Source organism: Spermophilus citellus (genome assembly GCF_964194105.1).
Source record: "Spermophilus citellus genome assembly, chromosome: 15".
NCBI lineage: Eukaryota > Metazoa > Chordata > Mammalia > Rodentia > Sciuridae > Spermophilus > Spermophilus citellus.
The window spans coordinates 42,060,834-42,086,213 of record NC_138195.1 but is presented as its reverse complement, the minus strand read 5'-3'; the positions used below and the strand labels follow the sequence as shown (position 1 = coordinate 42,086,213).

General features: G+C 35.0%; 1 protein-coding gene across 5 annotated transcripts in view; it reads left to right on the top strand.

The window, feature by feature from the left end:
- The window catches only part of CTNNA3 (catenin alpha 3), a 1,724,633-nt gene that overhangs the window by 56,167 nt on the left and 1,643,086 nt on the right, over positions 1-25,380 (top strand). For all 5 annotated transcript variants that reach the window (XM_081267908.1, XM_081267907.1, XM_081267910.1 and 2 more), the window contains exon 3: positions 17,178-17,370. In XM_081267908.1, coding sequence (XP_081124034.1) covers positions 17,178-17,370 — 193 coding nt within the window. The remainder of the gene's footprint in view (positions 1-17,177; positions 17,371-25,380) is intronic.

The following is a 25,380-nucleotide window of genomic DNA, read 5'->3' as shown; positions in this document are numbered from 1 at the left end:
AACTGTAGGCATCTGCACTTTATCACTTTCAAGATCAAAGTTTGGCAGTGCAATGCAGAAATTCTTGTTATGCAGAATTGTGCTTAAAAAATTTACTCTCTATGTTGTATACTCCTGAAGGGGATATGAACTGCTAGATCATGCTACAATCACTACATAATAGAACTATCAATAATTTTATTTGCCACAAAATATAATTTTCTATATGTCAGATTCATGTGAGTTAAAGAGTTGACTCACTTATTCATGTGAGTTAAAGAATTGACTTACCCAGAATCCCTTAAAAAATCCTTATAATGTGTTATCTCTTTTAAAGTTTTTATGGGGCGCAGGTTCAAATGTATTTTATGATATAAATATATCCCATGGTTTTAAAAGATAAATATAGAGTTAGATCAGTAGCAATAAACATTACTTCTCTGGCCTTTATTCGTTTTACAACACCTCTTGGCTCTTTCTTCATTTCTACCTCCATACTGTCTTCCAAAAAAACTATTTTTCTGGAAATCCCCTAGAGATAGCTTTTTTTTAAAAAAAATCTATATTTATTTATTTATTGTTATGTGGTGCTGAGGTTCACACATGCTAGGCTTGTGCCCTACCACTGAGGTAAAACTCCAGCCCTAGAGATAGCTTTTATATACTCTATAATAAAAATTAAAAAATTTTATTATATAGACATAATAAATAAATTTATTTATAATTTATATATAATTTTAATCGTTGGCTCAAATTTAAGAATATCTGTTAACCCCTGCATCAGTTGGCATAAGGTTAGCATAAGGAAGGTTGTGTTGTGATAAGAAGACAATCTTCAAATCTGAGACCAATAAAAATTCACTTCCTATTTAATCTATAGGTCCATTGTGAGTTGGCTGGGGCCTGCTCAGTACAGGCACACAGAGACCTAGGCTAACCTGAACTCCATTTCAGTATGTAGTTTCACTGTCACTGCAATAGGGGTGTTATCATTGTAGGGGAGAGAAAAATTCCTTCTACAACCTCCCCCTTAGTTCTTATTTGGTCTCTTTGACTAGATCTAGAAACCCAATTAGGATAAGAGCTAATTAATAATAGAAGAGTATAAACATTTTAATAATTTCATATGTATATGGGTAACTTCACAAGAGAATAAAGTCCAAAGAAATGACCAAAGCATTGTGTTTTATACTTTTTAGACAATGAATAATAAATTTTGAAGGAATGACAGCAAAAGAAAATATTTTGGCTAGGGGATTAAATTTTGGGGCTGTTACTATGAGATATATGGTAGTAAGGACATAGAAGCTAGTGGAAGATAAGTCCTACTTCAAACAGTTTGTTTATTCAGGTTCATTGCAGTTCCAATTACCAGTCTCTGGTGACTATTACTATTTTCCAGTCTTAGTATGTGAAGAAAGTTTCTCCCAAAAGAATTTTTATGGCTTGCTACATGTAGGGAAAATCAGACCTAATGACCCTTTCTGAAAGTACAGTTCCTTATATAGGTTCAGCTTAAAATAAACAATATACCAATATGGCATATATTTAGGTGGCACATTTTAAACTTCTTCATCATCCTCTCTTTGGTAGTTGACTATATACTGAGTGGTGAGTGGTGGATACCTAGAGTTAAATAGTTATATCCATTGTAAAATTGAAAGATATTCAGAAAGAAGTAGAGTTGAGTCATAGTAATAGTGGAGAAAATTTTCAAGTTTGGATTTACAAACTCTTGCTGTTCAAGGACAATAAGATTACCTAGTTATTAGATTTTAAAAAATTCTTCTAGTTTTCAAGCACATTCTATACTCACAACTGCACTCTTGCCTCTGTGGGTCCTCAACTGTTTCCAGTTTCCTGACCACTAGCCATGTAGTTTAAATATTTAACTTCCTTAATGTAATCTGATTTCTTGGTCTCTTTCTCTCTCTGAAAACTCAAAGGAGGTTCCATTGGCAGTAGAAATCTAAGGTAACTGTAATTGCCCTCACTTGTTTATGATGGAGTGGGGGTTCTCCTGTAGAATATTTCTTATGTTCTTCCCTTGTCTGCAAATTTTGTAGTCTCTGAAGTACAATTCACTTTTATTCCCAAATCAGTCTATCTGCTATACATTCTCATTTTATTTGGCTTCATGTTGTTGCTGGTGGATGAGGACTGCCCTTGGTGCCCACTGTGAGACTAGAAATGGACATGCCAAGGCAACCCATGTCCCCATGTGAATCCTCAAGGCAGCAGAATGGTGTGGGGCTTCGACAGAAGAGGGAAAATAACTCTCTCCCCATCCCCATACTTTGCTCTCTCACATGGGTCTCCATGAAGAAATGCTTGTACTTAGAATCACAAAAAATTCTTATGAAAATATCCTATTTCAGTTTCTTCCCTTATCTTTTTTCTGTATCTGTTAAGAATCAAACACAATCCTGTGGCTGATGGGATCAGTTAATCCTAGTTCCTCCAAGCAACATAATTTTCACTCTTTCCTGGCTCCTATGAAGAACCTCTTTGCCATATCCCACCCTCAACAACATTTCTTTCTCCTCTCCTTGAGCCCAAACCAAAACCAAAACCAAACGACAACAACAAAAAACAAAAATCAAGAAATCAAGCAATTACACATAAACATACTCAAAGAGTTTATTTCCTGCTGTTCTACAGATAGGTCTGATTGGCTTCCAGGTAGCAGGGGAGGACTTGTGTGCTCCCTTTGGCTTCTTAGCCCTCTAGAATATAATTTCCTTTGTTTCTTTCAGAAAACAATTCAAGTTTTGTTTGTGATTGTTTCTGTCATTTCTATAGGTCATTTTGAATGGATATGATGCCATTTATTTGTGCTTCCTTAATTTGATCCTCAGACTTCTTTTTTGTACTCTTTTTAATTATTTTATCAATTGAATTCACATCAGAATTAATTTTGGCATTTACAAGGAAAACTCAAAGACAACTCTGTACACATATAGTGTTCTTATAGACTGCTTTACAAGTACATTGGATTTTGACTATAATCTCAACAAATAAATTTAAAAGTTAGAAAACTGAATATCTTTTAAATACTTATAGACTCAAAGCTTTGTAAGTATAAGACATTATTTTTATGGTAGGATGAAGAAGTAAATATAATTCTGCCTCAATATGTTTTAAAGCTTAAGGTGATTCAATATTGCTGAGTTGATTCTTATAAAGTAAATTCTTCAATTTCTGCATTTTTTTTTACTGCCAGAAAATTGCTCTCATGGGAAAGTTGTTAGGCTATAATATTTCTTGAGACACAAATAGTTGAGAAAAAGGAAGCCACTATTTAAAATCAAAGTGAGAAAAATTAGTCGCTAATTGATTAAAATAGTGTAAGTCCAAATTCTGCATGTGTAGCAACTATACAAGGATGTCTCCTCCATCAGATTTGGTCTCTTTGAGACTAGCTGTAGGTTATTTGTTGCATATGCTTTACCTCTTCTCAACTTGCTTCCTAGTCCTTTTGTTCTATAAGACTCTGATTTTCTTTCTACTCCAATGTTGCTATCTTCTTATTCTGGGTTCTTTAACCACCTATATTCACTCCACTTCTGTTAATATTTTATCTTTCAATCACAGCTTATCTGTGCTGGATTGATGGGAACAATTGTGATTCATCTTGCTGAAAGGATAAAAGAGTCCATATCTCCCCAGATGGGTCATTTACACTGCTTGAATTTCTTCATAGAGTCCATGTGCTATTTTAGGACATCCAGCTAGTCTCAGGAGATATCCTTAAAGCTTGAAAACTCTATGACTGTAGACTAGCGACTGGCAAACTTTTTCAGTCTAGATCCATATAGTAAATATGTCTTTGATGGTCACAGGATGTTGGTTAGAATTATTCTGTAAAAGCAGCCATAGACAATTTGTAAACAAATGGATGTGGCTTTGTTATGATAGAACTATTATTTTCTAAAGTAGGCAGATAGCCAGACTTGACCACATGGATAACTATAGGTCCCTGTTCTAGAGTGATTATTTTCTCACAAGAGATATTTTGTACTTCTTGGTTAAGAAAGGGTAAGAAATGGGTAATATTTCATATGCAGTTGAGAGCCTCCTTTGAAATGAATTATGATGGAGATGTTTGTGGCCAAGCCCTCTGAGAGACACAAAAGCCTAGCTTGAGGAAAGAGTGCTAAGTAGGCACTTCAGAAAATTTCTGCTACTGTTGAGATTCTATTAGACCAGTGTTTTTCAACCCTAGCTGAACATTAAAATCACCTGGGGAGCTTTTTAAAATCCTGATGCCCAGGCCTCACACAAAACCAGTTAAATTGAAATCTCTGGGAGTAGGACCAGGCAGTAATTTTAAAAGCTCCTATGTGATTACAATGTAAGAATTGCTGTGTTGGCTGTTGTATAGCCAGTAGTGAGCATGGTTCTGCCTGTTGGCCCAAGGCTTGCCCTAAAATTGTACCCCTTCTGTGTCTTTTTAATCCGGTTGTGGTGTAGTGTGCGCGTGCATGCGCGTGCATGCGCGTGCACACACACATACACACAGCATGAATGCTCTATAAATTAAGGCTTAATTAATGTGGTTTGTGATTTTGGCACATGAGTTTTTTAAGGAAACAATTTGCATTCTCAGTTCTGACTTGCAAGATACTACTTTTCTTCAATTTAGACACATTTTCCCACATTCTCCACCTCACAATTTTAACATTTCTTAAATTAGGATGATACATTTTATAATGAGTATAAACATTTAATGTAGATATCCTTTTTGATACTTGTAGGGGATTACAAATTAATACACAATATACTTGAGTTGCTTTATCTTTTATAAGAGGTCTGATCTTCATAAGTTCCCATCCAGTGGGGATTGGGATAAATGCCTTATATTTCAACAAAAAAATAATAAGATAGTGTGAGTCAACAATGTTGTTTCTGTGTTCAGTTGTTTTAGATAAAAATTTTTAGATAAAGTTCTCAGAAACAGGTGATTGAGGTTAGAGTGTTGCATATGTGCTTTTTTTGATGGGAGATGGGACCTTTGAATCTGTATAGTGCCTTTGGACATTTGGTGCCTATTGCTCCAGAGTGGCTCTCTAGAATGCTCTCTAGTCTGGTGACCATTGAGGGGTGATCAGTCCCATGTATGGCCATAATTTGGACAGCTCTGTGCATTTCCTAATGTAGTCTGTAGCTAATAAAATTTGTAAATTTGTGAACTGTTGTTCCTCAGCTTGGTTAGGGTCCATGGTTCTCCTAGGATGCCTTAACCACATGTTGACTCTTGATGTTGTTTGGAATCCTAAGTCCCAACCACATCCTCCATCCAGTGTCTGATATCATTTGTCCACATTTCAGCTACAAGATCATTTTGCTCTTTATCATGGTGCACTCAGTACAGATCCATCAGTCTTCAATACAGCCATATTTTTATTGTTCTTTAGGCTAGATGATTGTCTGGTCTTATCCATACCTTGTGGAAATCAAGAGTGATATAGGAATGCTAAGCTGTACTTGCTCTATCTATTTACACTGTGATGCCAAGATTACACTGTGGCCATCCCAAAGTTTGTACAAGGCAGCTTATGAAGCTATTTCTTCTTACAATCTCAAAGATAAATGGAATCAAAGTCCCTTGATTTCAGTGTTTCTCAAATAACTGTGTTAATTGGGAACTACTGCAGTTCCCAATCTGTGTGAAATCTAGAGAAGAGAAAGTCATTTATCTTACCTATCTCTGTTACCCATGAGCCCCTTCTTCCACTAGTCCTTTGGGGTTAGGAGAGGAGAGCTTCTTTCATTCTTTTTCATATCTGACCAGACCTTCTTTTTCATAAAACTCTGTGATCTACACTATCAGATCTAGCTTTAGCTAAATGAGAGCCAAAGGATTTATAAAATGACTTCCCTCCCTCCCTTCCTTCCTTCCTTCCATCCTTCCTTCCTTCCTTCCCTCCCTTTCTTTTTCTTTCTTTCTTTCTTTTTTTTTTTTTGCTTAAGAGCAAGAAAGCAGCTTCAAAACTACAACATGATCAATGGTATCTTTGTTCTTTCTGTCTTTGGGATAATAGGTGTCTGTTTTCTGCTGCTATAACAGAATAACAGACTGGGAAAATTATGAATAATAGAAGTTTGTTTGATTATGGTATGAGAGGCTGAGAAATCCAAAACTGAGGGCTCACATCTGATGAGGGTCTTCTTGCTGTGTTATAACATGGCAGAAATCATCACGTGGGAAGAGAGAGAAAGCCAGAGGGAGAAAGGGGACTGAACTCCTTCCTTTTATTACTAACCCACATCTGCTCAGCTATCATAACCTAATCACTTATTAAAAGTTCCTCCTCTAATCAGTCTTAGAAAGGCAATTAGATTTCAACACAAATTTTGGAGGGGACATTCAAACTATAGGAGAAGATATTTTGGCCCAACCTTGGTTATGGGATGTTCATTGTTGACAACATATTATCTGTACTTACATTCTGAAAAGAAGTGGTTAAATTGATGTTATTTGTTATAATTGCTGGTATTTTAGAATTCAGAGACAATGGTAATATCAAAGAAGGGAATTTCAGGCATTAAAGGTCAAGTGATAGCCAATGAGATTAAAAATTGATGACATTTAATTTTTATACAAAAATGAGACAAAATGGTTTTGTTGACTTAGAGGTGGGACACAATGAGCATTAGCATTTAATTCACAGATAGACTACATTCAGATCACATTTGTGGTTGTAAATTCAAGAGCCCTACAAATCTAATCACTATCTCCTGTGAACTTTCTTTTTTTCTTTACTTTTTTTTTTTAGTTCTCAATGGACCTTTATTTTTATTTTTTTTTTTAATGTGGTGCTGAGAATTGAACCCAGTGCCTCACACATACTAAGCAAGTGCTCTCCCACTGAGCCACAATCCCAGCCCTCCTGTGGACTTTCTTGCTCCACATTTATTATATCTCTCTCTTTTTTAAATATTTATTTTTTAGTTGTACACAATACCTTTATTTTGTTTATTTATTTTTATGTGGTGCTGAGAATCGAACCCAGGGCCTCGCATGTGTGAGGTGAGCACTCTGCTGCTGAGCCACAACCCCAGCCCTATTATATCTCTTATTCATATTTGAGTTGAAAGTAATTATATACATGCATGTTTTATATTTTCTGGACATCTTCAATAAAATGGAGTTTCATGTTAGAAGAGAACAAAAAAGAATAAATCTCATAGTTTAAGGTAGATTAAAAAAAAGAATCTGGCAACAGATAGTGGAATTGAAATGTAGAAAGAGCTCCATAAGTTTGCGTTGGTAAAGTATATTGGCATTATTATTCAATTTAATGATTGACAGGGTTATCAATGACTAATACACAAAGATGAAACACAGAATTAGGGGGCCATACTCATATTTTATCATCAGTTGCTGCTGAAATCAGGATTCTGGCTAGATAAACCAAAGGATCATACAAACATACCCAAACTACATCTGTCAACACATTCTTTATTAGTGTCATCATTTATTTGATTGGATTTCCCACTTCTTAATTTGTTTCCTTCAAGAACTCAGTGATTATTGATGGAAAAAAGATTGTCCATTGTTTTCTCCTTATTTGGTACTTCTTTGAATCAGTATTCTTCTATAAACTTTTTTTTAATGAAAACTGTCCTTTATTTTGTATTGTCCTTCTTGAGTTCTATTATTTTTACACTACAATTTGAAATGCAATATAGATTAATAAATAAAAAGTAAAAAAGGTATCTTAGTACAGAAAATACATTTAGTAAATTAAAGCAAACAACTAAGACTGAGATCGAAGATAGCAAGACAAGACAAAGAGTCAGATTACCCAAGAAGCTATTCTATCAAGTCATTTTCTCCTCAATTTTCTAGTGACTATTTAATAAGTACATCAGTCAAAAAATAGAAGCAAATGCAGGCTTTTGCATTGTATAAAGTACTAATTTTAGTCTATAAACTATTGATTGTTGATTTACCAGAATGGTTAGTGCTTGATTTAGATATAAATACCAGCATGCATATAATTTCTCCTTACTTTGCTTAATTTGATAGTTTTTCCTCCTCGTTTTTGGAAAATCTATTAACATAGACTATATGGTTAACATTATAGTTTTAAAAACCAAATTTGTTTTTGAATTGTATATTCTGTATAAAACAGGAATCTTTTCTAAATAATAGTTACATTTGAAATGACAAAAGCCAAATATTCTAGGATTAAAGGTTAAGAATTGAGTTTTTGGAGAAATATTGTCTCTAAATGTTGGGGTGTCTCAAAGCTCAGTTTGGTAACTTCTCTAGCTATACTTAGTTTTTAGAGATTTCATCCAATTTCTTATTTTTTAAAATAATACTCTTTAAGATTTTTGTAAGATCAGGAAAACTCCTGATACATGAATAATTAAAATGAAATGTAAGCAATAAGAAATATATCTTTAGCCCTCACCTCTCTCAACTCTAAAACTGTATAGTATAGTGTCTCTAAGAGGCAAAGCAAACATGCCTAGTACTACTCTTGATTTCCTTTTATCCTCACTGTCCTTAATTTACTTATCTAAGTAAATATTACCTCCATTTGCTCTGCTGCTCAGGTGATATGCCATATAGTCATTCTAATGTCATATATTTTTTTCATAATCCATATCTAATCTCTCAGCAAACCCTGTTGACTTGCTTTAGAATACTCAATTTTTTAATTTTTATTTTTTAAAATATTTATTTTTTAGTTGTAGTTGGACAAAATACCTTTATTTCACTTATTTATTTTTATGTGGTGCTAGGACCTAACCCAGGTCTCGCAAGTGCAAGGCGATCGCTCTACCACTGAGCCACAATCCCAGCCTGAGAATACTCAAATTTTGACGATTTTTGGCAATTCCATTATTGCTGTATAGAATAAGCCAGTGTGGTCTCCACTTGGACTATTATAGTGGGTCTTTTAACTGCTTTCTCTTCTTCCATTCCTTAGACCTCTCTCCCTAGTCTATTTTCCACAGAGCATCTAGAATGATTCTTTAAAATTTTGGGTCAGACTATGTTACTTTGCTATTCTAAACCCTTCAGTAGCTTCCAATTCTTAGACTGGAGAGTGTTAGCAATGATTTGTAAGGCCTGCATGATTTGATGTCTCCATACCAGCCTTTCTTCTCTTAGGCTCATGACCATTGGCTTTCCTTCTGTTTCTGGAATCACTAATCAAGCTCCTGTTTTGAGCCTTTGAACTTGAAATTTCTCCTGTTTTGGATGTTTTGCCCCAGATATTCAAATGTCTTCCTCCACTATTTCCTTGAGTCTTTTTTTTTTTTTTTACCTTGTTAGATATTCCCTGATACCCAATCTTAATTAGCTCTTCCCCTTCACTCTCTAGTCCTTCACCTTTCTTTCCTGTCTTCAAAGCGTTTACCAATACCTGTTGTCTTATACACTTACTAATGATTTGTTTATTATCTGTCTCTGCAAAGTAGAATGAGGCCCACTGCCATATTATACTGCATAGTATAGATGCACTAACAATATTTGTTGAATAAATGAATGGTGGAATTAAAAACTGCTTTTGTTTGTGAATGTTAGGTTATTAAGTAAAAACTTGAAGAAACTAATATTTGATATTAGTCTCAATATGTGGTCATTTCCTGGTTGTGTTAACTCTATGTTTTATACAGGAATAAGTATACTTCCTAGCTTAGAACATTTATTGAGAATTGTTTATGGGTTTGGCCTGTAGATCTCTTTGCTTTGTTGAACCATCTGTATGACACAGAGGGCTGGTACTATTGGAGAAGACTCTATATGTTATTATTCCTTAATTGCTCAAAGTAATAGGTCATGTTAGCCACAGTAGTTAACCTAACAAATGAACAAACCCCTAAATTATATATTAAAAAAGTGATGGTTGTTTTATACTTTTTATGCCATTGTTATGGGCTGAATTGTCTTCTTGCCTACAAATTCACATGTGGAGGCCCTATTCCCAGTACTTCAGAATGTGACTCTATTTAGAGCTAACAAAATTAAAATGAGTCATCAGGGTGGGCCTTAATCCAATTTGACTGGTGTTCTTATAAAAAGAGGAGGTTATGATATACAGGGAGAGACATCAGCAATATGTGCACATGTGTGAGAACATAGAAAGTGGCCATCTGCAAGCCAAAGAGAAGCCTCAGGAGAAACCAGGCCAGAATGACATCTTGATCTTGGATTTCTGGCCTCTAGAATTGTGGGAAAATAAATATCTGTTGTTTAACCTTCCAGCCTGCAGTATTTTGAAATGTAGCCACAGTAAACTAATAAAAGGATTGAAAAAAAATGAAAATCAGTAATAAGATAATAGTAAAAAGAGCAGCTCTTTTTATTCATAGTTTGAAAATGAACCAAGTAACTCTAAATACTTGATTCTGGATCATTTTAAACTTATCAGATCCCAGATAAGCTATGTATGATAATTTATTTATTCATAATTTGCAAAAATTTGCTTTTCTATGATGCTCAACAGGGGAAATGATAAACAATCAACAATCACAACAACAAACCCCAAACCTACTTTAAGGTATTCATTTTGATGACAACTACCATGTGCAATCACTAAAATTAAACTTTAATTTTGGTTTAATGACCAGCTCTGTTGGTAACCTTATATCAACCACTCAACATTATGGCTTTGGTTTAAGGCTTTTAAAATCTATGGTTTTGTTAATTTTTTGCCCAATAAGTCAACTACTGTGTATGTATTTATTATTTCCAGTATGCTAGCTCTGGGTTTTCAGAATGAGTTAAGTGTGGCCCCTACCCTTATTGAGTTCATGGTACAGCTGGGAAGCATTATGTTAATACAAATAATGCCATAATGAACGATGCCAGGTGGCTGTGAGAGGAGGCACCATTTATGTCCAGCTTGCAAACCTTTTCTGTTCTGAGCCTAATAAGTAATTTATGGTCAAAATACATGAATGGAAGATGTGAATGATAACTGAGTCAGAAGCAAGATTATAAATTCTCTCATAAGCCATGCTAAGGAGTTTGGATTTTACTTGTAGGTAGCAGGTAGCTGGCTACTGGAGGTTTTTAATCTGATGCAGGTATGTCAGATTTGTATTTATCAGAGATGCCGCTAGTGGAGTGTGGACCTGTTGTGGAAACAATGAGACCTCTTCCAAAACTCTTCATAGAAGTTTCAATGGGGAACAGAATTGTTGGACACAATTTTTATTACAATAAACTGCTGGATAGGGCTGAGATTGAGATCCCATTTTCTATGTCGTGGATGACAAGGACTTGGAGAGGAGCATAAGAGAGAGGGAGTAGCCCAGATGACCTCTGAGTTTCTGCCTCAGACTAGAGATGCCAGACCCTGAGGTAAGAAATATAGATGGAGAACAGTTGGGTTGGTGGAAAGCTTCTACTTTGGGCATGTTATGTTCAATGTGTCTATTGAATTAAACATTAACTATTTCCTTGGCTTTAAAAACTTTTCTTACTTAAGCTGAAACTTACTTCCTAGCCTGTTTCTCACCTGCTTTCCTCCTGTTTTTACCCTATAGTCTGTCAGTCTTGACTATCTGCAATTTTTTAGATAAAAATAATCTCCATCTCTGCTCCTTTGTACATGGTTTCCTTCACCTGGCTCACCCTCCTTTCTTTCTCTCCTATTAGAAAACCATTTGTCTTTAGGGGGCTCTTTTTAGAAGGTCTACTTAATCCTTGTGAATATGTGTTTGCAATCACAAGCACTTTCTTTGTATTTATTTCTTTGTAAGTAGTTATTATTCTGTCTTTTATATTGAAGCTAGTTGTGTATTTTTCATATTATCATCCTGGAGCTTACTTGTATTTATTTCCTAACTGCTTTGGGTATTATTTTGAACACAGTATGCACTTAATAAATGGTTATTGGCTTGAGATGAACCAAAGGAAGATTGTGGTTAGTTTTGGGGGATAGCTGGGCTCACAATCCTTTGATTTTCCTCAGTACTTTTGTTAGTAAAGATTACTTGGGATAGGAAGTAAGGAACAGGTACAATTATCAATGGCTTAAGGAATGGATATCCCCATCTTCTCCCCAGAATGGGATGGTATACTTTTTACTTTGACAGATCACTGGTTTTACTTATCTACAATTTTATTTTTTACTCTTCTAATTTCTTTCAGAGCCCTGTTGAAGTTTTAGATAATTAACATGGCTTAAATGTTTTATATTTTATTCCATAAATTAAAATTAACTCAAGGGAACAAAAGCAGCCCTGAAGCCTCCCTGAGCTATTGGAAGAAGGTTAAAATTCAAAGTGTTTTAGCTCTTAAACAAAAAAGATAGCTGTTAATATGGACTTTAAATGTCACAATGATAGTAGAATTAAAAGAAAAAAGTTAGATTGGGTAAAAACATAGTTATAGAATATAAATGCACTAACAAGTTGGCATTAAAAGCTTTCTACAAAGCTAGTGCTGAGATGCTAAAGCAATTCTTGCACTGATGCAACAAATGAAAGTAAATAACAATCTCATGTCATATCCTGCAAGTTCCTGTTGTGTGCTACTGTGGCTCTCTATAATGTCAGTTGAAGGCTTGGTTCACTAAGTATATCAATTTAATTGTCTGTATCTTTGGAGCATCTATAGTAACCCACCGGAATTAGGAAAGATTACAAAAAGCTTTCTTTGTACTCCATACATTTTAACATATAAATATCATTTGCCATTTAAGATATATCTGGTTTTATGGAATTTTAAACTTGCAGAATTAATAATGTAGGAGTTTCTCCTTTTTTTTGTTATTACTTAAAACCTTGAATTTAGGACCATTTCAATGAGAATTCCTTCCTGTATCTTTAATGAAGTTTTGTCTTTGTAGCCCAGCACAGATTTACAGACTAAAGAAAAGTGAGCAAGCCTAACTCCTCCAAATCTTCAAGCCTGGAGATTTCCCCCATATGAGAATGAACTTTAGTTCAAAAAAAAAAAAAAAAGGGGGGGGGAGGGGGGAGGAAATGGAAAGGGTATGTATCAGATATAAAATGTAAAGTTAGTTAACCATAAGCTTGGATTCTATATTAGAATCATCTCTGCTGCAAGTTCCAACTAAAAGTTTTAAGTTCTTTATAAAAATAGAACTGACTTTGTACTAAAAAAGAAAATAAGGAAACAGGAATTATCTTACAGAATAACTTGAAAGCTAATTTTACTGGTTGCTGGTATTCCTTCAGAGATGGGAGACCTTTTCAAATAACATACGCACCCCCACCTACTTGGTGAGAATCATCTGCTATAGTGAGTCACAGTCACTGTTGGGAGTAGGTTATACTCCTTAGGTGAGTTGGGGTGAAAAAAAGGTGCACGTTTCTTTTTTCCCACAGAATTGCTAAGTCATATTTACTTTCTGAAATAAAATGACTCTTTGAGAATGTCACTTAACTTTAGTCAATATTAAATAAATATATTGGAGTATTTTAAAAGAAGATAAAGTTTCAAACAAGTGAATAATTAACAGTTACAATTGCATTTGTTTTTAAATGGAAATGGAATGTTCTTATATATATATATTTTTTCACATTTCTTACTTCTCTAGCATTTATTATAAGGAACAAAGCATTTCTGGAATGCTCATTTTAATTTCAAAGCCCAGGCTATTCAGTGGAAAACATTTGGTGCATGGAGGATCCAAACAATAGAGGAGGAATGTGCAGTGGGAAGCATCATGAATTGTGGCACTTAAAATACATTCAGGAGGAACATTTCAGACAATGATACTTATTTTTCATATTAAACAAAAGTTTTAAACTAGGTGTCTTAATCTAGACAAATATCTTCTAACTCTTGCTATGTAAATTAGAGTGACATTAGTGGGATAATTGCCGTTTGGACTTTGGGAAAGCCCATGTAATAAATCAGGCTCATTTTCATCCTTATATAAGGCATAATGAAGACCCATGACTCTATTTAGCTGCTTGTAAAGCATATAGAATGTGCTTTGTTATCTGACCTCATCATTTTTTCTGTTTAGGGGGCTCCAGGAGCAAGATAAGATTAGGCCCAGAGAATACCTTTTACAAAGATTATCATAACCTATGTATCCACGTGGGGAACAGACTAGGAAATACACACTAAATACCAACCAATATTTGTGTCATGTCATGCATTTTAAAAGACACATTACCTTATTTAACTTTCACATAGTCTTATAAGATAATGTGGTTGTTTTTATTGAATGAGTAAGAAAACAAAGACTTGCCACAGATATTTCTTTATGAGTCATGAATACTGGAATAATGGACATTGAAGCCAACAGAGGGTCTTTGGACAAGGGCAGGTGAATAGGAGATCAGACAAAAATGTTTATGTGTATATTTCCCCCATAGCTTAAAAGTTCTTAATTCCTAGCTGAATAATAGGTCCAAATAGCTAAATAAACATACATCTAATGCTCCATAAAAACAAGAAGCAAAATTTTTAGGGGCTTCAGAACATGAAGGGTTTTGTATAGTTTGTTGTTAAAGATGTGGTGCATGATTATCATAGCTTCAGCTATTTGATGAGATGTAGGAATCTCCCACCCTCCCTCCGTCACTTCCTCCCAACCTCTTTTTAAATTTATTTTTGATTGACAAATAATTGTGTATACTTAAGGGGTACAATAATGTTTTTTGATCTATGCATACAATGTACAAAGATTCAATCAAGCTAATTAACAACCATCATCTCACTAACTGCTTATTGGAACCTTGATTTCAGTAGGAGTTTCAGGGCTTCTAATTTAGATACTGTATACAAGTTTCCTACCCTTTCTTTTGTGATGGAGATTTTTAAGCTTTGCTTATAAAAATTTTACTCAAAACTTGCTATCAGGATCTACATTTTAATTAAGAAATAGAAAGAATAGATATTTTACATAAAGTAATTTGGTGCGAGGTTTTTGTTTTCAAATACAGATGCTTAGTTTTCATTTCCAAATAATGCTCTTATCATGAGTTTGTTCTTATTTTTGTTAAGATTCATTTCCTTCTCTCTCAAAACTTTATTAGGGTTTAATTAACAAATAAAAATCATTTACATTTATGGTATACACTTCAATGTTTTGATAGATGTATACATTATGCAATGATTAAATCAAGGCAATTAACACGTCAGTCACTTCACAAACTTATTTTTTGTGGTTAGGAATTTGTTTTTATTTTAAATAAACTTACATAAGCAATATGAGTTTATTATTAACACATTCAGGCATTTCAAAATATAGACATTAAAAAGTCCCTCCCTTTAACTACTCAGTACATTAAGCCATTGTATTGTATTTATTGAACACCTACTTTATACATTTTCTGAATGCTGGAGAACAAAATATGTTTTGTGCTTTCATGGATTTTACATTTTTAGTATTACATTTGTTGTATTTACATTCTTAGTACATTTTGTTTATATAATAAACATATAAACAAAAAATGTCAGGCTTAGTGTTTTTGTTACTGGATGGAGTAACAAAATTATTGTATTCTTGAAACAAAGATTTCAGTTCAGAGACACAATTAGAAAAACATGAAGGGTATATTAGTGAAATAGAAGTATACCTCTGACATGGAATGGAGTGCCTTCAATAGAGGATACATTGTGTGTTTTTATATTTGCCCTGGGAACCTCCCTTCTCATGAATTATGTGTTTGGGGCAGTTACAGTGATTTCCTGCCATGGCTTAGTGCACCTGCACAAATTTAGTCATATTGGAAAATTTTCCAGCATATAGCGAATCCATTTTCTCCAGATTGACAGGGAACTGTGACTATAAGAATGGCCATTTGGTTGTCACCCAGGGCAGAGCCTAAATTTCTGTTCCTTGTCTCCCATGCTCATTATCTACCTAGCCAACTAACATTTTGTGAGAAACAAAATTGAGTAAGGGGATAAAGTGTGAGAAGGTGATAATGGGGTTTTCAGGAAAGCCATCCTGATAGGGGATTTTGAGTAGGACCTGTAGGAGAGGCCAAGTAAGGTAGGGGAGAGTATAGGGGAGAGATTAGGGAGGTTGCAAAGGGCAAGAAAGATCATATGGAGATTTGGGCTTTATACTCTGAAGTAACCACTGCTTTCTATATTTCAGACTGTTCTTCTCATTCAATATCAATAATTTCTATTCTCAACCTAAACAGTCTAATACCTACCTAATTATTTTTGATTCCCTCAATATAGGTTGCTGGCTACAAAGATATATATATATATATATATATATATATATATATATATATATATATATATATATATATAATTTATAATTTGATAATTTTGAGACAATTTTTTGCTTTTCCTATTTTTGACTGCTTTATCTAGACTTTGTTTTTTTCAGTTGCAGCTTTTTAAATTAATTAATTATTTTATAGTAGAATGCATTTTCACATACAGTACATAAATGGAGCACAACTTCTTATTCTTCAGGCTTTACATGGTTCAGAGTCACTCCCCTAATTTAATCATACATGTATATAGGGTAATAATGTCTGTCTCTTTCTACTATCCTTCCCATCCCCACAGCCCTACCTTTCCCCTCACTCCCCTCTACACAAACCAAAGTTCCTTCATTCTTCCACATCTCCCCACCCCAGTATGGATCAGCATCCACTTATCAGAGAAGACATTCAGCCTTTGTTTTTTTTGGGATTGGCTTATTTCACTTAGCATGATATTATCTAGTTCCATCCATTTACCTGCAAATGCCATAATTTCATTCTTCTTTAAGACTGAGTAATATTCCATTGTGTATATATACACTATATTTTCTTCATCCATTTATCTGTTGAAGGGCATCTTGGTTGGTTCCATAGTTGAGCTATTGTGAATTGAGCTGCTCTAAACATTGGTGTGGCTGTGTCACTGTAGTATGCTGATTTTAAGTCCTTTGGGTATAGATGGAGGAGTGGGGTAGCTGGGTCAAATGGTGGATTCATTCTGTTTTCTGAGGTTAGATGCAGTTTTTAATTAAAACCACACACATACATACACATAGTCATCTCAAGAATTCTTTCAATAGTAAAATTAAAGAGATTCAATATCTATGGCTCTCTCTTCCATTGTATCTTTAGGTGATTATGCTCCTTAGGTGCTATGACTTGATGTCTGGGAATGTACCCAGAGTACTAGGAATGAATCACTGTACTATGAAATACTTTTCTTTTAGGTTATAATATCTCAAGGCTGTTTTCACAGATTGTCTCATGAGTTACTTGTATTTTTCCAATTTCAGGTTACCACACTTGTAAATTGTCCCCAGAATCCTTCCAACAGGAAAAAAGGACGTTCAAAAAGAGCCAGAGTCCTCCTAGCTTCTGTAGAGGAAGCAACTTGGAATTTATTAGACAAGGGAGAGAAGATTGCCCAGGAAGCCACTGTTTTAAAGGAAGAGCTTACTGCTGCACTCCAGGAAATTCGCAAAGAAAGTAAGTGTTCTAGTCCTGGTCAGGAGCAAACTGCATATCCTTAGGGTTTTATTTACTGACTTAGATTTGTGAGTGTTTTGTTTTTGTTGGCTTGAGTTTATTAGTCTTTCACAGAGCTGTGAACTGCTAGCTGTGGGAGGCAGAGGGGCTCATTAGACAGCTCCAAGGCTTAGTGTCCCAGTCCTGGTTCTTCTCCTTAGTTTTCAGTCCCTGCAGACAACTTTCCCCCACAACCATACAATAACTTATCCATAATAAACGAAGAGAAGAGGAATGAAGCTGAGGACATATTTGCCCATACATAAATAAATTATAAAGCCTTTTATAAACAGGAGATAGAAGCTTCAGATATGAATGTTTCAGAATGACATTTTTAAATTTTTCAGTTCTCTGGAGGGTTAGGTTTACTAAACTTTAAAAAAATACTTTGACTAAACTAGTCATAACCCATGTTCCAACTTAATGTTCCATGTTCCAAATTAATATTAGTTAATAAAGGCATGTATTCAAACTTTTCATGTCGTGTGATAGATAATATAATAATTTTTCTAATGATTGTAATCCTCTACTGCCAGATTTTAAAATGGTTATTATTGGTGCATTATAATTATACATAACAGTAGAATTCACTGTGACATATTCATACATGCATATAACATAATTTGATCAATTTCATTTTGTAGTACCTTTTGCTTGCTTCTCCTTTTCCTGTCTCCTATCCCCATCCCCTATTCTGCTGGTCTCCCTTCTATTCTTCCTTCTCCTCTTCTTCCTCATTCCCTTCTCTATTACTTCCTCCTCTCCTCCTCCTCCTTCTAAGTAGTGCATTATAACTATACATAAAAGTAGGGTTCACTGTAGTACATGGAGACATTGACATAGCATGTTCTGGTCAATTTTATTCCCCAGTACCTCTCTCTGCCCTCCTCTTCTCCCCCTCTCAATCCCCTTCTTCTATTCTATTAGTCTCCCTTCTATTTTTTGTGAGATGCCTCCCTCTCTAGCTTTCACATATGAGAGAAAATATCTGACCCTTGACTTTCTGAGTCTGACTTACTTCACTTAGCATGATATTCTCTAGTTCCATCTACATACCAGTGAATAACATAGCTTCGTTCTTCTGTATGGTTGAGTAAAGCTCCATTGTGTACGTATACCACATTTTCTTTATCAGTTGATGGACACTTAGGCTGATTCTAAATTGAGTATTGTGAATTGCTCTAATATAAACATTGGTACGTATGTATCACCATAGTATGCTGATTTTAGGTCTTTTGGATAAATACCAAGGGGTAGAATAGGTGGGTCATATTGTGGCTCCATACCTAGTCTCTTGAGGAATCTCCCTGCTTACATCCATGTAGTTGTACTAACTTACAGTCCCACCAACAATGAGACTGTTGCTGCCCTCTGTATCCTCACCAGCATTTATTTATGTTCTTGGTGATTGCCATGCTAACTGGAGTGAGATGAAATCTCACATGTCATTATAGTTTTTTTGTGTGTGTTACTGGGGATTGAGCCCAAGGGTGCGCGTGCTATCACTGAGCTACCCCCCTTTATTTTGAGACAGGGTCTTGCTAAGTTTTAGAGGTTGGCCTCAAACTTGTGATCTTCCTTCCTCAGCCTTCAGAATATCTGGGATTATAGGCATGTGCTACCACTCTCAGTTCCTCAGCATAGTTTTTTTTTCCTCCTCAGTGTAATTTTGATTTTTATTTTCCTGAATGCTAAGGATATTAAACATTTTTTCCACATATTTGTTGGATATTTGCATTTCTTCTTTTGAGAAATATCTATTTTGTTCATTTATTCATTGGGTTATTCATTTTTTGCTGGTAAGTTTTTAGTTTTTTTTTATATATTCTGGATATTAATTCTCTGTTGAAAGAGTAGCTGGGAAAGATTTTTTTTTTCCATTCTGTAGGCAGTCTCTCCACACTCTTAACTGTATCTTTACTGTGTGGAAGTTTTTAAATTTGATGCCATCCTACTTATTAATTCCTGGTTTTATTTCTTGAGCTTTAGGAATATTATTAAGGAGGTCAATGCCTATGGCAATATGTTGGAGTGTTGACTGTATGTTTTCTTCTAGCAGTTGCAAATTTTCTGGTTCAATTCTTAGGTGCCACATTGAGTATTGTGACTTTTATGCAGGATGAGAGGGATCTACTTTTATTCTTCTACATATAGATATCCAGTTTTCCTAGCATAAAGGGTGGGTACAGTGTGCATGCACACACACACACACACACACACACACACACACACATATAAAATATATGTAATCATTTGTTATTTACTTAGTGCATGTATCTGTAAAGCAACTGTAGTTTCTTTATCCATTCACCTGTTGACAGAAACTTTATATTGTTTGCTTCCTTATCTTGGTTATTATAAATATTACTACAATTAACATGGATCCTATGATAGTTCTATTTTTTTATTTCTTTAAAAGCCTTCATACAGTTTTTTCATAAAAGGTTAACCTTGTTATATACTTTATGCATGACTTATAATTTATAAGAAATTTTCAGACGACTTATAGAAAATATAAGTGAAATAATTTGAAAGAAATTTGTCATTCTTCCTTGCTTCCTACTGTCTCAGACCCATTTTTTCTTGTGTTTTCCATCATAATCTTAGTCACCTAGTTTAGACTTTTCTTGTTCTATTCTCCCTTCCAATTATTTTCTCAGTTTAACAAATTTTTACTGCCTGTGTGTCTCCTTGTTTCTCCTTCTCCTTGTTTCTACCTTTGCTTTCTGAATTCAGCATTACTGCATTAGTCTTGCTCCAAAATGAATTAAATATGAAAATATGTTTATTTTTTGTTCTTGTTTCAAATTATTTTTAGTAGCTATTGGAGAATTAGGGGGGGCAATCTTTCTGGACAGTTTTAACGGTAAAACCTCACTCCCAAAGCATTTAATGATTTTGGTTCCACCATTCTCTTTCATTCTATTTCCTGGTACAGACCCATATTAAACTTTCCTTTAAATAAGAACTTGCGACCCACCCGTTGCATTGGTCACCCGGCAAAGGGAACGAACTGTCACCATTTGCATGGGATACCACCATGACAGAGAACTGACGTCACCAAAACGCGGCGGAGGAGATAAATTCATTGAGACCAACAGCAACAGATGCTGAAAGCAAGAAGATCCTGGTATTTCAAACACTGAAAGACAATGGATGCCAACCAAGAACTCTGTATCCAGCAAAATTAAGCTTCAGGTACGACAACGAAATAAAAATCTTTCATGATAAACAAAAGATAAAAGAATTTGCAGCCAGAAAACCAGCATTGCAAAGCATCTTGAGCAAAACACTACATGAGGAAGAAATGAAAAACAATAACCAAAACCATCAGTGGGAGGTGCCTCGGTAAAGACAGAGGACGGGGGGAAAGCTAATCATGGAGAAACAAACCAAATTAGAAAAAAAAAGAAAAATAATTAAACATGGCAGGAAGTACAAACCATATATCAATAGTAACTCTAAATGTTAATGGTTTAACTCTCCAATAAAGTGACATAGGCTGGTAACATGGATTAAAAAAAACAAATCCAACAATATGCTGCCTCCAGGAGACACATCTGATTGGAAAAGACATACACAGGCTGAAGGTGAAAGGTTGGGAAAAAAATATACCACGCACACAGTCCTCGTAAGCAAGCAGGGGTGGCCATCCTCATATCGAATAAAATCGACTTCAAGACTAAGTTAATCAAAAGGGATAAGGAAGGACATTATATACTGTTAAAAGGAACCATTCACCAATAAGACATAACAATTATCAATATTTATGCACCAAATAATGGTGCTGCGACATTCATAAAACAAGTTCTCCTCAAGTTCAAGAATCAAATAGACCACAGCACAATAATTATGGGTGACTTCAACACACCTCTCTCACCATTGGACAGATCCTCCAAACAAAAGTTGAATAAAGAAACTATAGAACTCAATATCACAATCAATAACCTAGACTTAACTGACATATATAGAATATATCAATCATCATCAAGTGGATATACTTTTTTCTCAGCAGCACATGGATCCTTCTCAAAAATAGACCATATATTATGCCATAGGGCAACCCTCAGTAAATATAAAGGGGTGGAGATAATACCATGCATTTTATCTGATCATAATGGAATGAAACTGGAAATCAATGATAAAAGAAGAAAGGAAAAATTCTACATCACATGGAAAATGAACAATATGTTACTGAATGATCAATGGGTTACAGAAGACATAAAGGAGGAAATCAAAAAATTCTTAGAGATAAATGAAAATAAAGACACAACATATCAGAATCTATGGGACACAATGAAAGCAGTTTTAAGAGGGAATTCATCGCCTGGAGGTCATTCCTCAAAAAAAGGAAAAACCAACAAATAAATGAGCTCACACTTCATCTCAAAGCCCTGGAAAAGGAAGAGCAAAACAACAGCAAATGTAGCAGAAGGCAAGAAATAATTAAAATCAGAGTGGAAATCAACGAAATTGAAACAAAAGAAACTACTGAAAAAATTAACAAAACTAAAAGTTGGTTCTTCGAAAAAATAATAAGATTGACAGACCCTTAGCCATGATAACGAAGAGAAGAGAGAGAACTCAAATTACTAACATATGGGATGAAAAAGATAATATCATAACAGATGCTACAGAAATACAGAAGACAATTAGAAATTATTTTGAAAACCTATATTCCAATAAAATAGAAGATAGTGAAGACATCGATAAATTTCTTAAGTCATATGATTTGCCCAGACTGAGTCAGGAGGATACACACAATTTGAACAGACCAATGTCAATGGATGAAATAGAAAAGCAATCAAAAGACTACCAACCAAGAAAAGCCCAGGACCGGATGGGTATACAGCAGAGTTTTACAAAACCTTTAAAGAAGAATTAATACCAATACTTTTCAAGTTATTTCAGGAAATAGAAAAAGAGGGAGTTCTTCCAAATTCATTCTATGTGGCCAACATCACCCTGATTCCGAAACCAAAGACACCTCAAAGAAAGAAAACTACAGACCAATATCTCTGATGAACCTAGATGCAAAAATCCTCAATAAAATTCTGGCGAATCGGATACAAAGGCACATCAAAAAAATTGTGCACCATGATCAAGTGGGATTCATCCCAGGGATGCAAGCATGGTTCAATATACGGAAATCAATAAATGTTATTCACCACATCAATAGACTCAAAGATAAGAACCATATGATCATCTCAATAGATGCAGAAAAAGGATTCGACAAAGTACAGCATCCCTTTATGTTCAAGACATTAGAAAAACTAGGGATAACAGGAACTTACCTCAATATTGTAAAAGCTATCTATGCTAAGCCTCAGGCTGGCATCATTCTGAATGGAGAAAAATTGAAGGCATTCCCTCTAAAATCTGGAACAAGACAGGGATGCCCTCTATCACCACTTCTATTCAATATAGTTCTCGAAACACTGGCCAGAGCAATTAGACAGATGAAAGAAATTAAAGGCATAAAAATAGGAAAAGAAGAACTTAAATTATCACTATTTGCAGATGACATGATTCTATACCTAGAAGACCCAAAAGGGTCTACAAAAAAACTACTGGAACTAATAAATGAATTCAGCAAAGTGGCAGGATATAAAATCAACACACATAAATCAAAGGCATTTCTGTATATCAGCGACAAAACTTCTGAAACGGAAATGAGGAAAAACACTCCATTCACAATATCCTCAAAAATAATAAAATACTTGGGAATCAACCTAACAAAAGAGGTGAAAGATTTATACAATGAAAACTACAGAACCCTAAAGAGAGAAGTAGAAGAAGATCTTAGAAGATGGAAAAATATACCCTGTTCATGGATAGGCAGAACTAACATCATCAAAATGGCGATATTACCAAAAGTTCTCTATAGGTTTAATGCAATGCCAATCAAAATCCCAACGGCATTTCTTGTAGAAATAGATAAAGCAATCATGAAATTCATATGGAAAAATAAAAGACCCAGAATAGCAAAAGCAATTCTAAGCAGGAAGTGTGAATCAGGCGGTATAGCGATACCAGATTTCAAACTATATTACAGAGCAATAGCGACAAAAACAGCATGGTACTGGTACCAAAACAGGTGGGTGGACCAATGGTATAGAATAGAGGACACAGAGACTAATCCACAAAATTACAACAATCTTATATTTAATAAAGGGGCTAAATGCATGCAATGGAGGAAGGATAGCATCTTCAACAAATGGTGTTGTGAAAACTGGAAATCCATATGCAACAAAATGAAACTGAATCCTCTCCTCTCACCATGAACAAAAGTTAACTCAAAATGGATCAAGGAGCTTGATATCAAATCAGAGACTCTGCGTCTGATAGAAGAAAAAGTTGGCTCCGATCTACATATTGTGGGGTCGGGCTCCAAATTCCTTAATAGGACACCCATAGCACAAGAGTTAATAACAAGAATCAACAAATGGGACTTACTTAAACTAAAAAGTTTTTTCTCAGCAAGAGAAACAATAAGAGAGGTAAATAGGGAGCCTACATCATGGGAACAAATTTTTATTCCTGACACTTCAGATAGAGCCCTAATTTCCAGAGTATACAAAGAATTCAAAAAATAAGACAATAAGATAACAAATAACCCAATAAACAAATGGGCCAAGGACCTGAACAGACACTTCTCAGAGGAGGACATACAATCAATCAACAAGTACATAAAAAAATGCTCACCATCTCTAGCAGTCAGAGAAATGAAAATCAAAACCACCCTAAGATACCATCTCACTCCAGTAAGATTGGCAGCCATTATGAAGTCAAACAACAAGTGCTGATGAGGATGTGGGGAAAAGGGTAGTCTTGTACATTGCTGGTGGGACTGCAAATTGGTGTGGCCAATTTGGAAAGCAGTATGGAGATTCCTGGGAAAGCTGGGAATGGAACCACCATTTGACCCAGCTATTGCCCTTCTCGGACTATTCCCTGAAGACCTTAAAAGAGCGTACTACAGGGATACTGCCACATCGATGTTCATAGCAGCACAATTCACAATTGCTAGACTGTGGAACCAACCCAGATGCCCTTCAATAGATGAATGGATAAAAAATTGTGGCATTTATACACCATGGAATATTACGCAGCACTAAAAAATGACAAAATCATGGAATTTGCAGGGAAATGGATGGCACTAGAGCAGAATATGCTTAGTGAAGCTAGCCAATCCCTAAAAAACAAATACCAAATGTCTTCTTTGATATAATGAGAGCAACTAAGAGCAGAGCAGGGAGGAAGAGCAGGAAGAAAAGATTAACATTAAACAGAGACATGAGATGGGAGGGAAAGGGAGAGAAAAGGGAAATTGCATGGAAATGAAGGGAGACCCTCATTGCTATACAAAATTACATATAAGAGGTTGTGAGGGGAATGGGAAAATAAACAAGGAGAGAAATGAATTACAGTAGATGGGGTAGAGAGAGAAGATGGGAGGGGAGGGGAGGGGGGATAGTAGAGGATAGGAAAGGTAGCAGAATACAACAATTACTAATAGGGCATTATGTAAAATTGTGGATGTGTAACCGACGTGATTCTGCAATCTGCATTTGGGGTAAAAATTGGGAGTTCGTAACCCACTTGAATCTAATGTATGAAATATGATATGTCAAGAGCTTTGTAATGTTGTGAACAACCAATAAAAAAAAAGCTAAAAAAAAAAGAACTTGCAGTATCTTGAATGGTCCGTGTTGCTTTATGCACTTGTTAGCATATATTCCTTTCACTTGGGTTACTCTTCTCATTCAGTCAATTGTTACTCATCTAGCAAAGCTCAGCCCAGGTCATCTTCTTAGAAGTGCTTTCTGACCCCTACATGTTGATTTAAATGATCCTTTTTGGTGCCCTCACAGACTCTGAGCATTTTTTGCACGGGACTAAACACCCCGTAGAGCAAAAATTAATTTGCTTGTTTAGTATATCCAGGTTCTTAGTTCCTTGAGGGTAGTA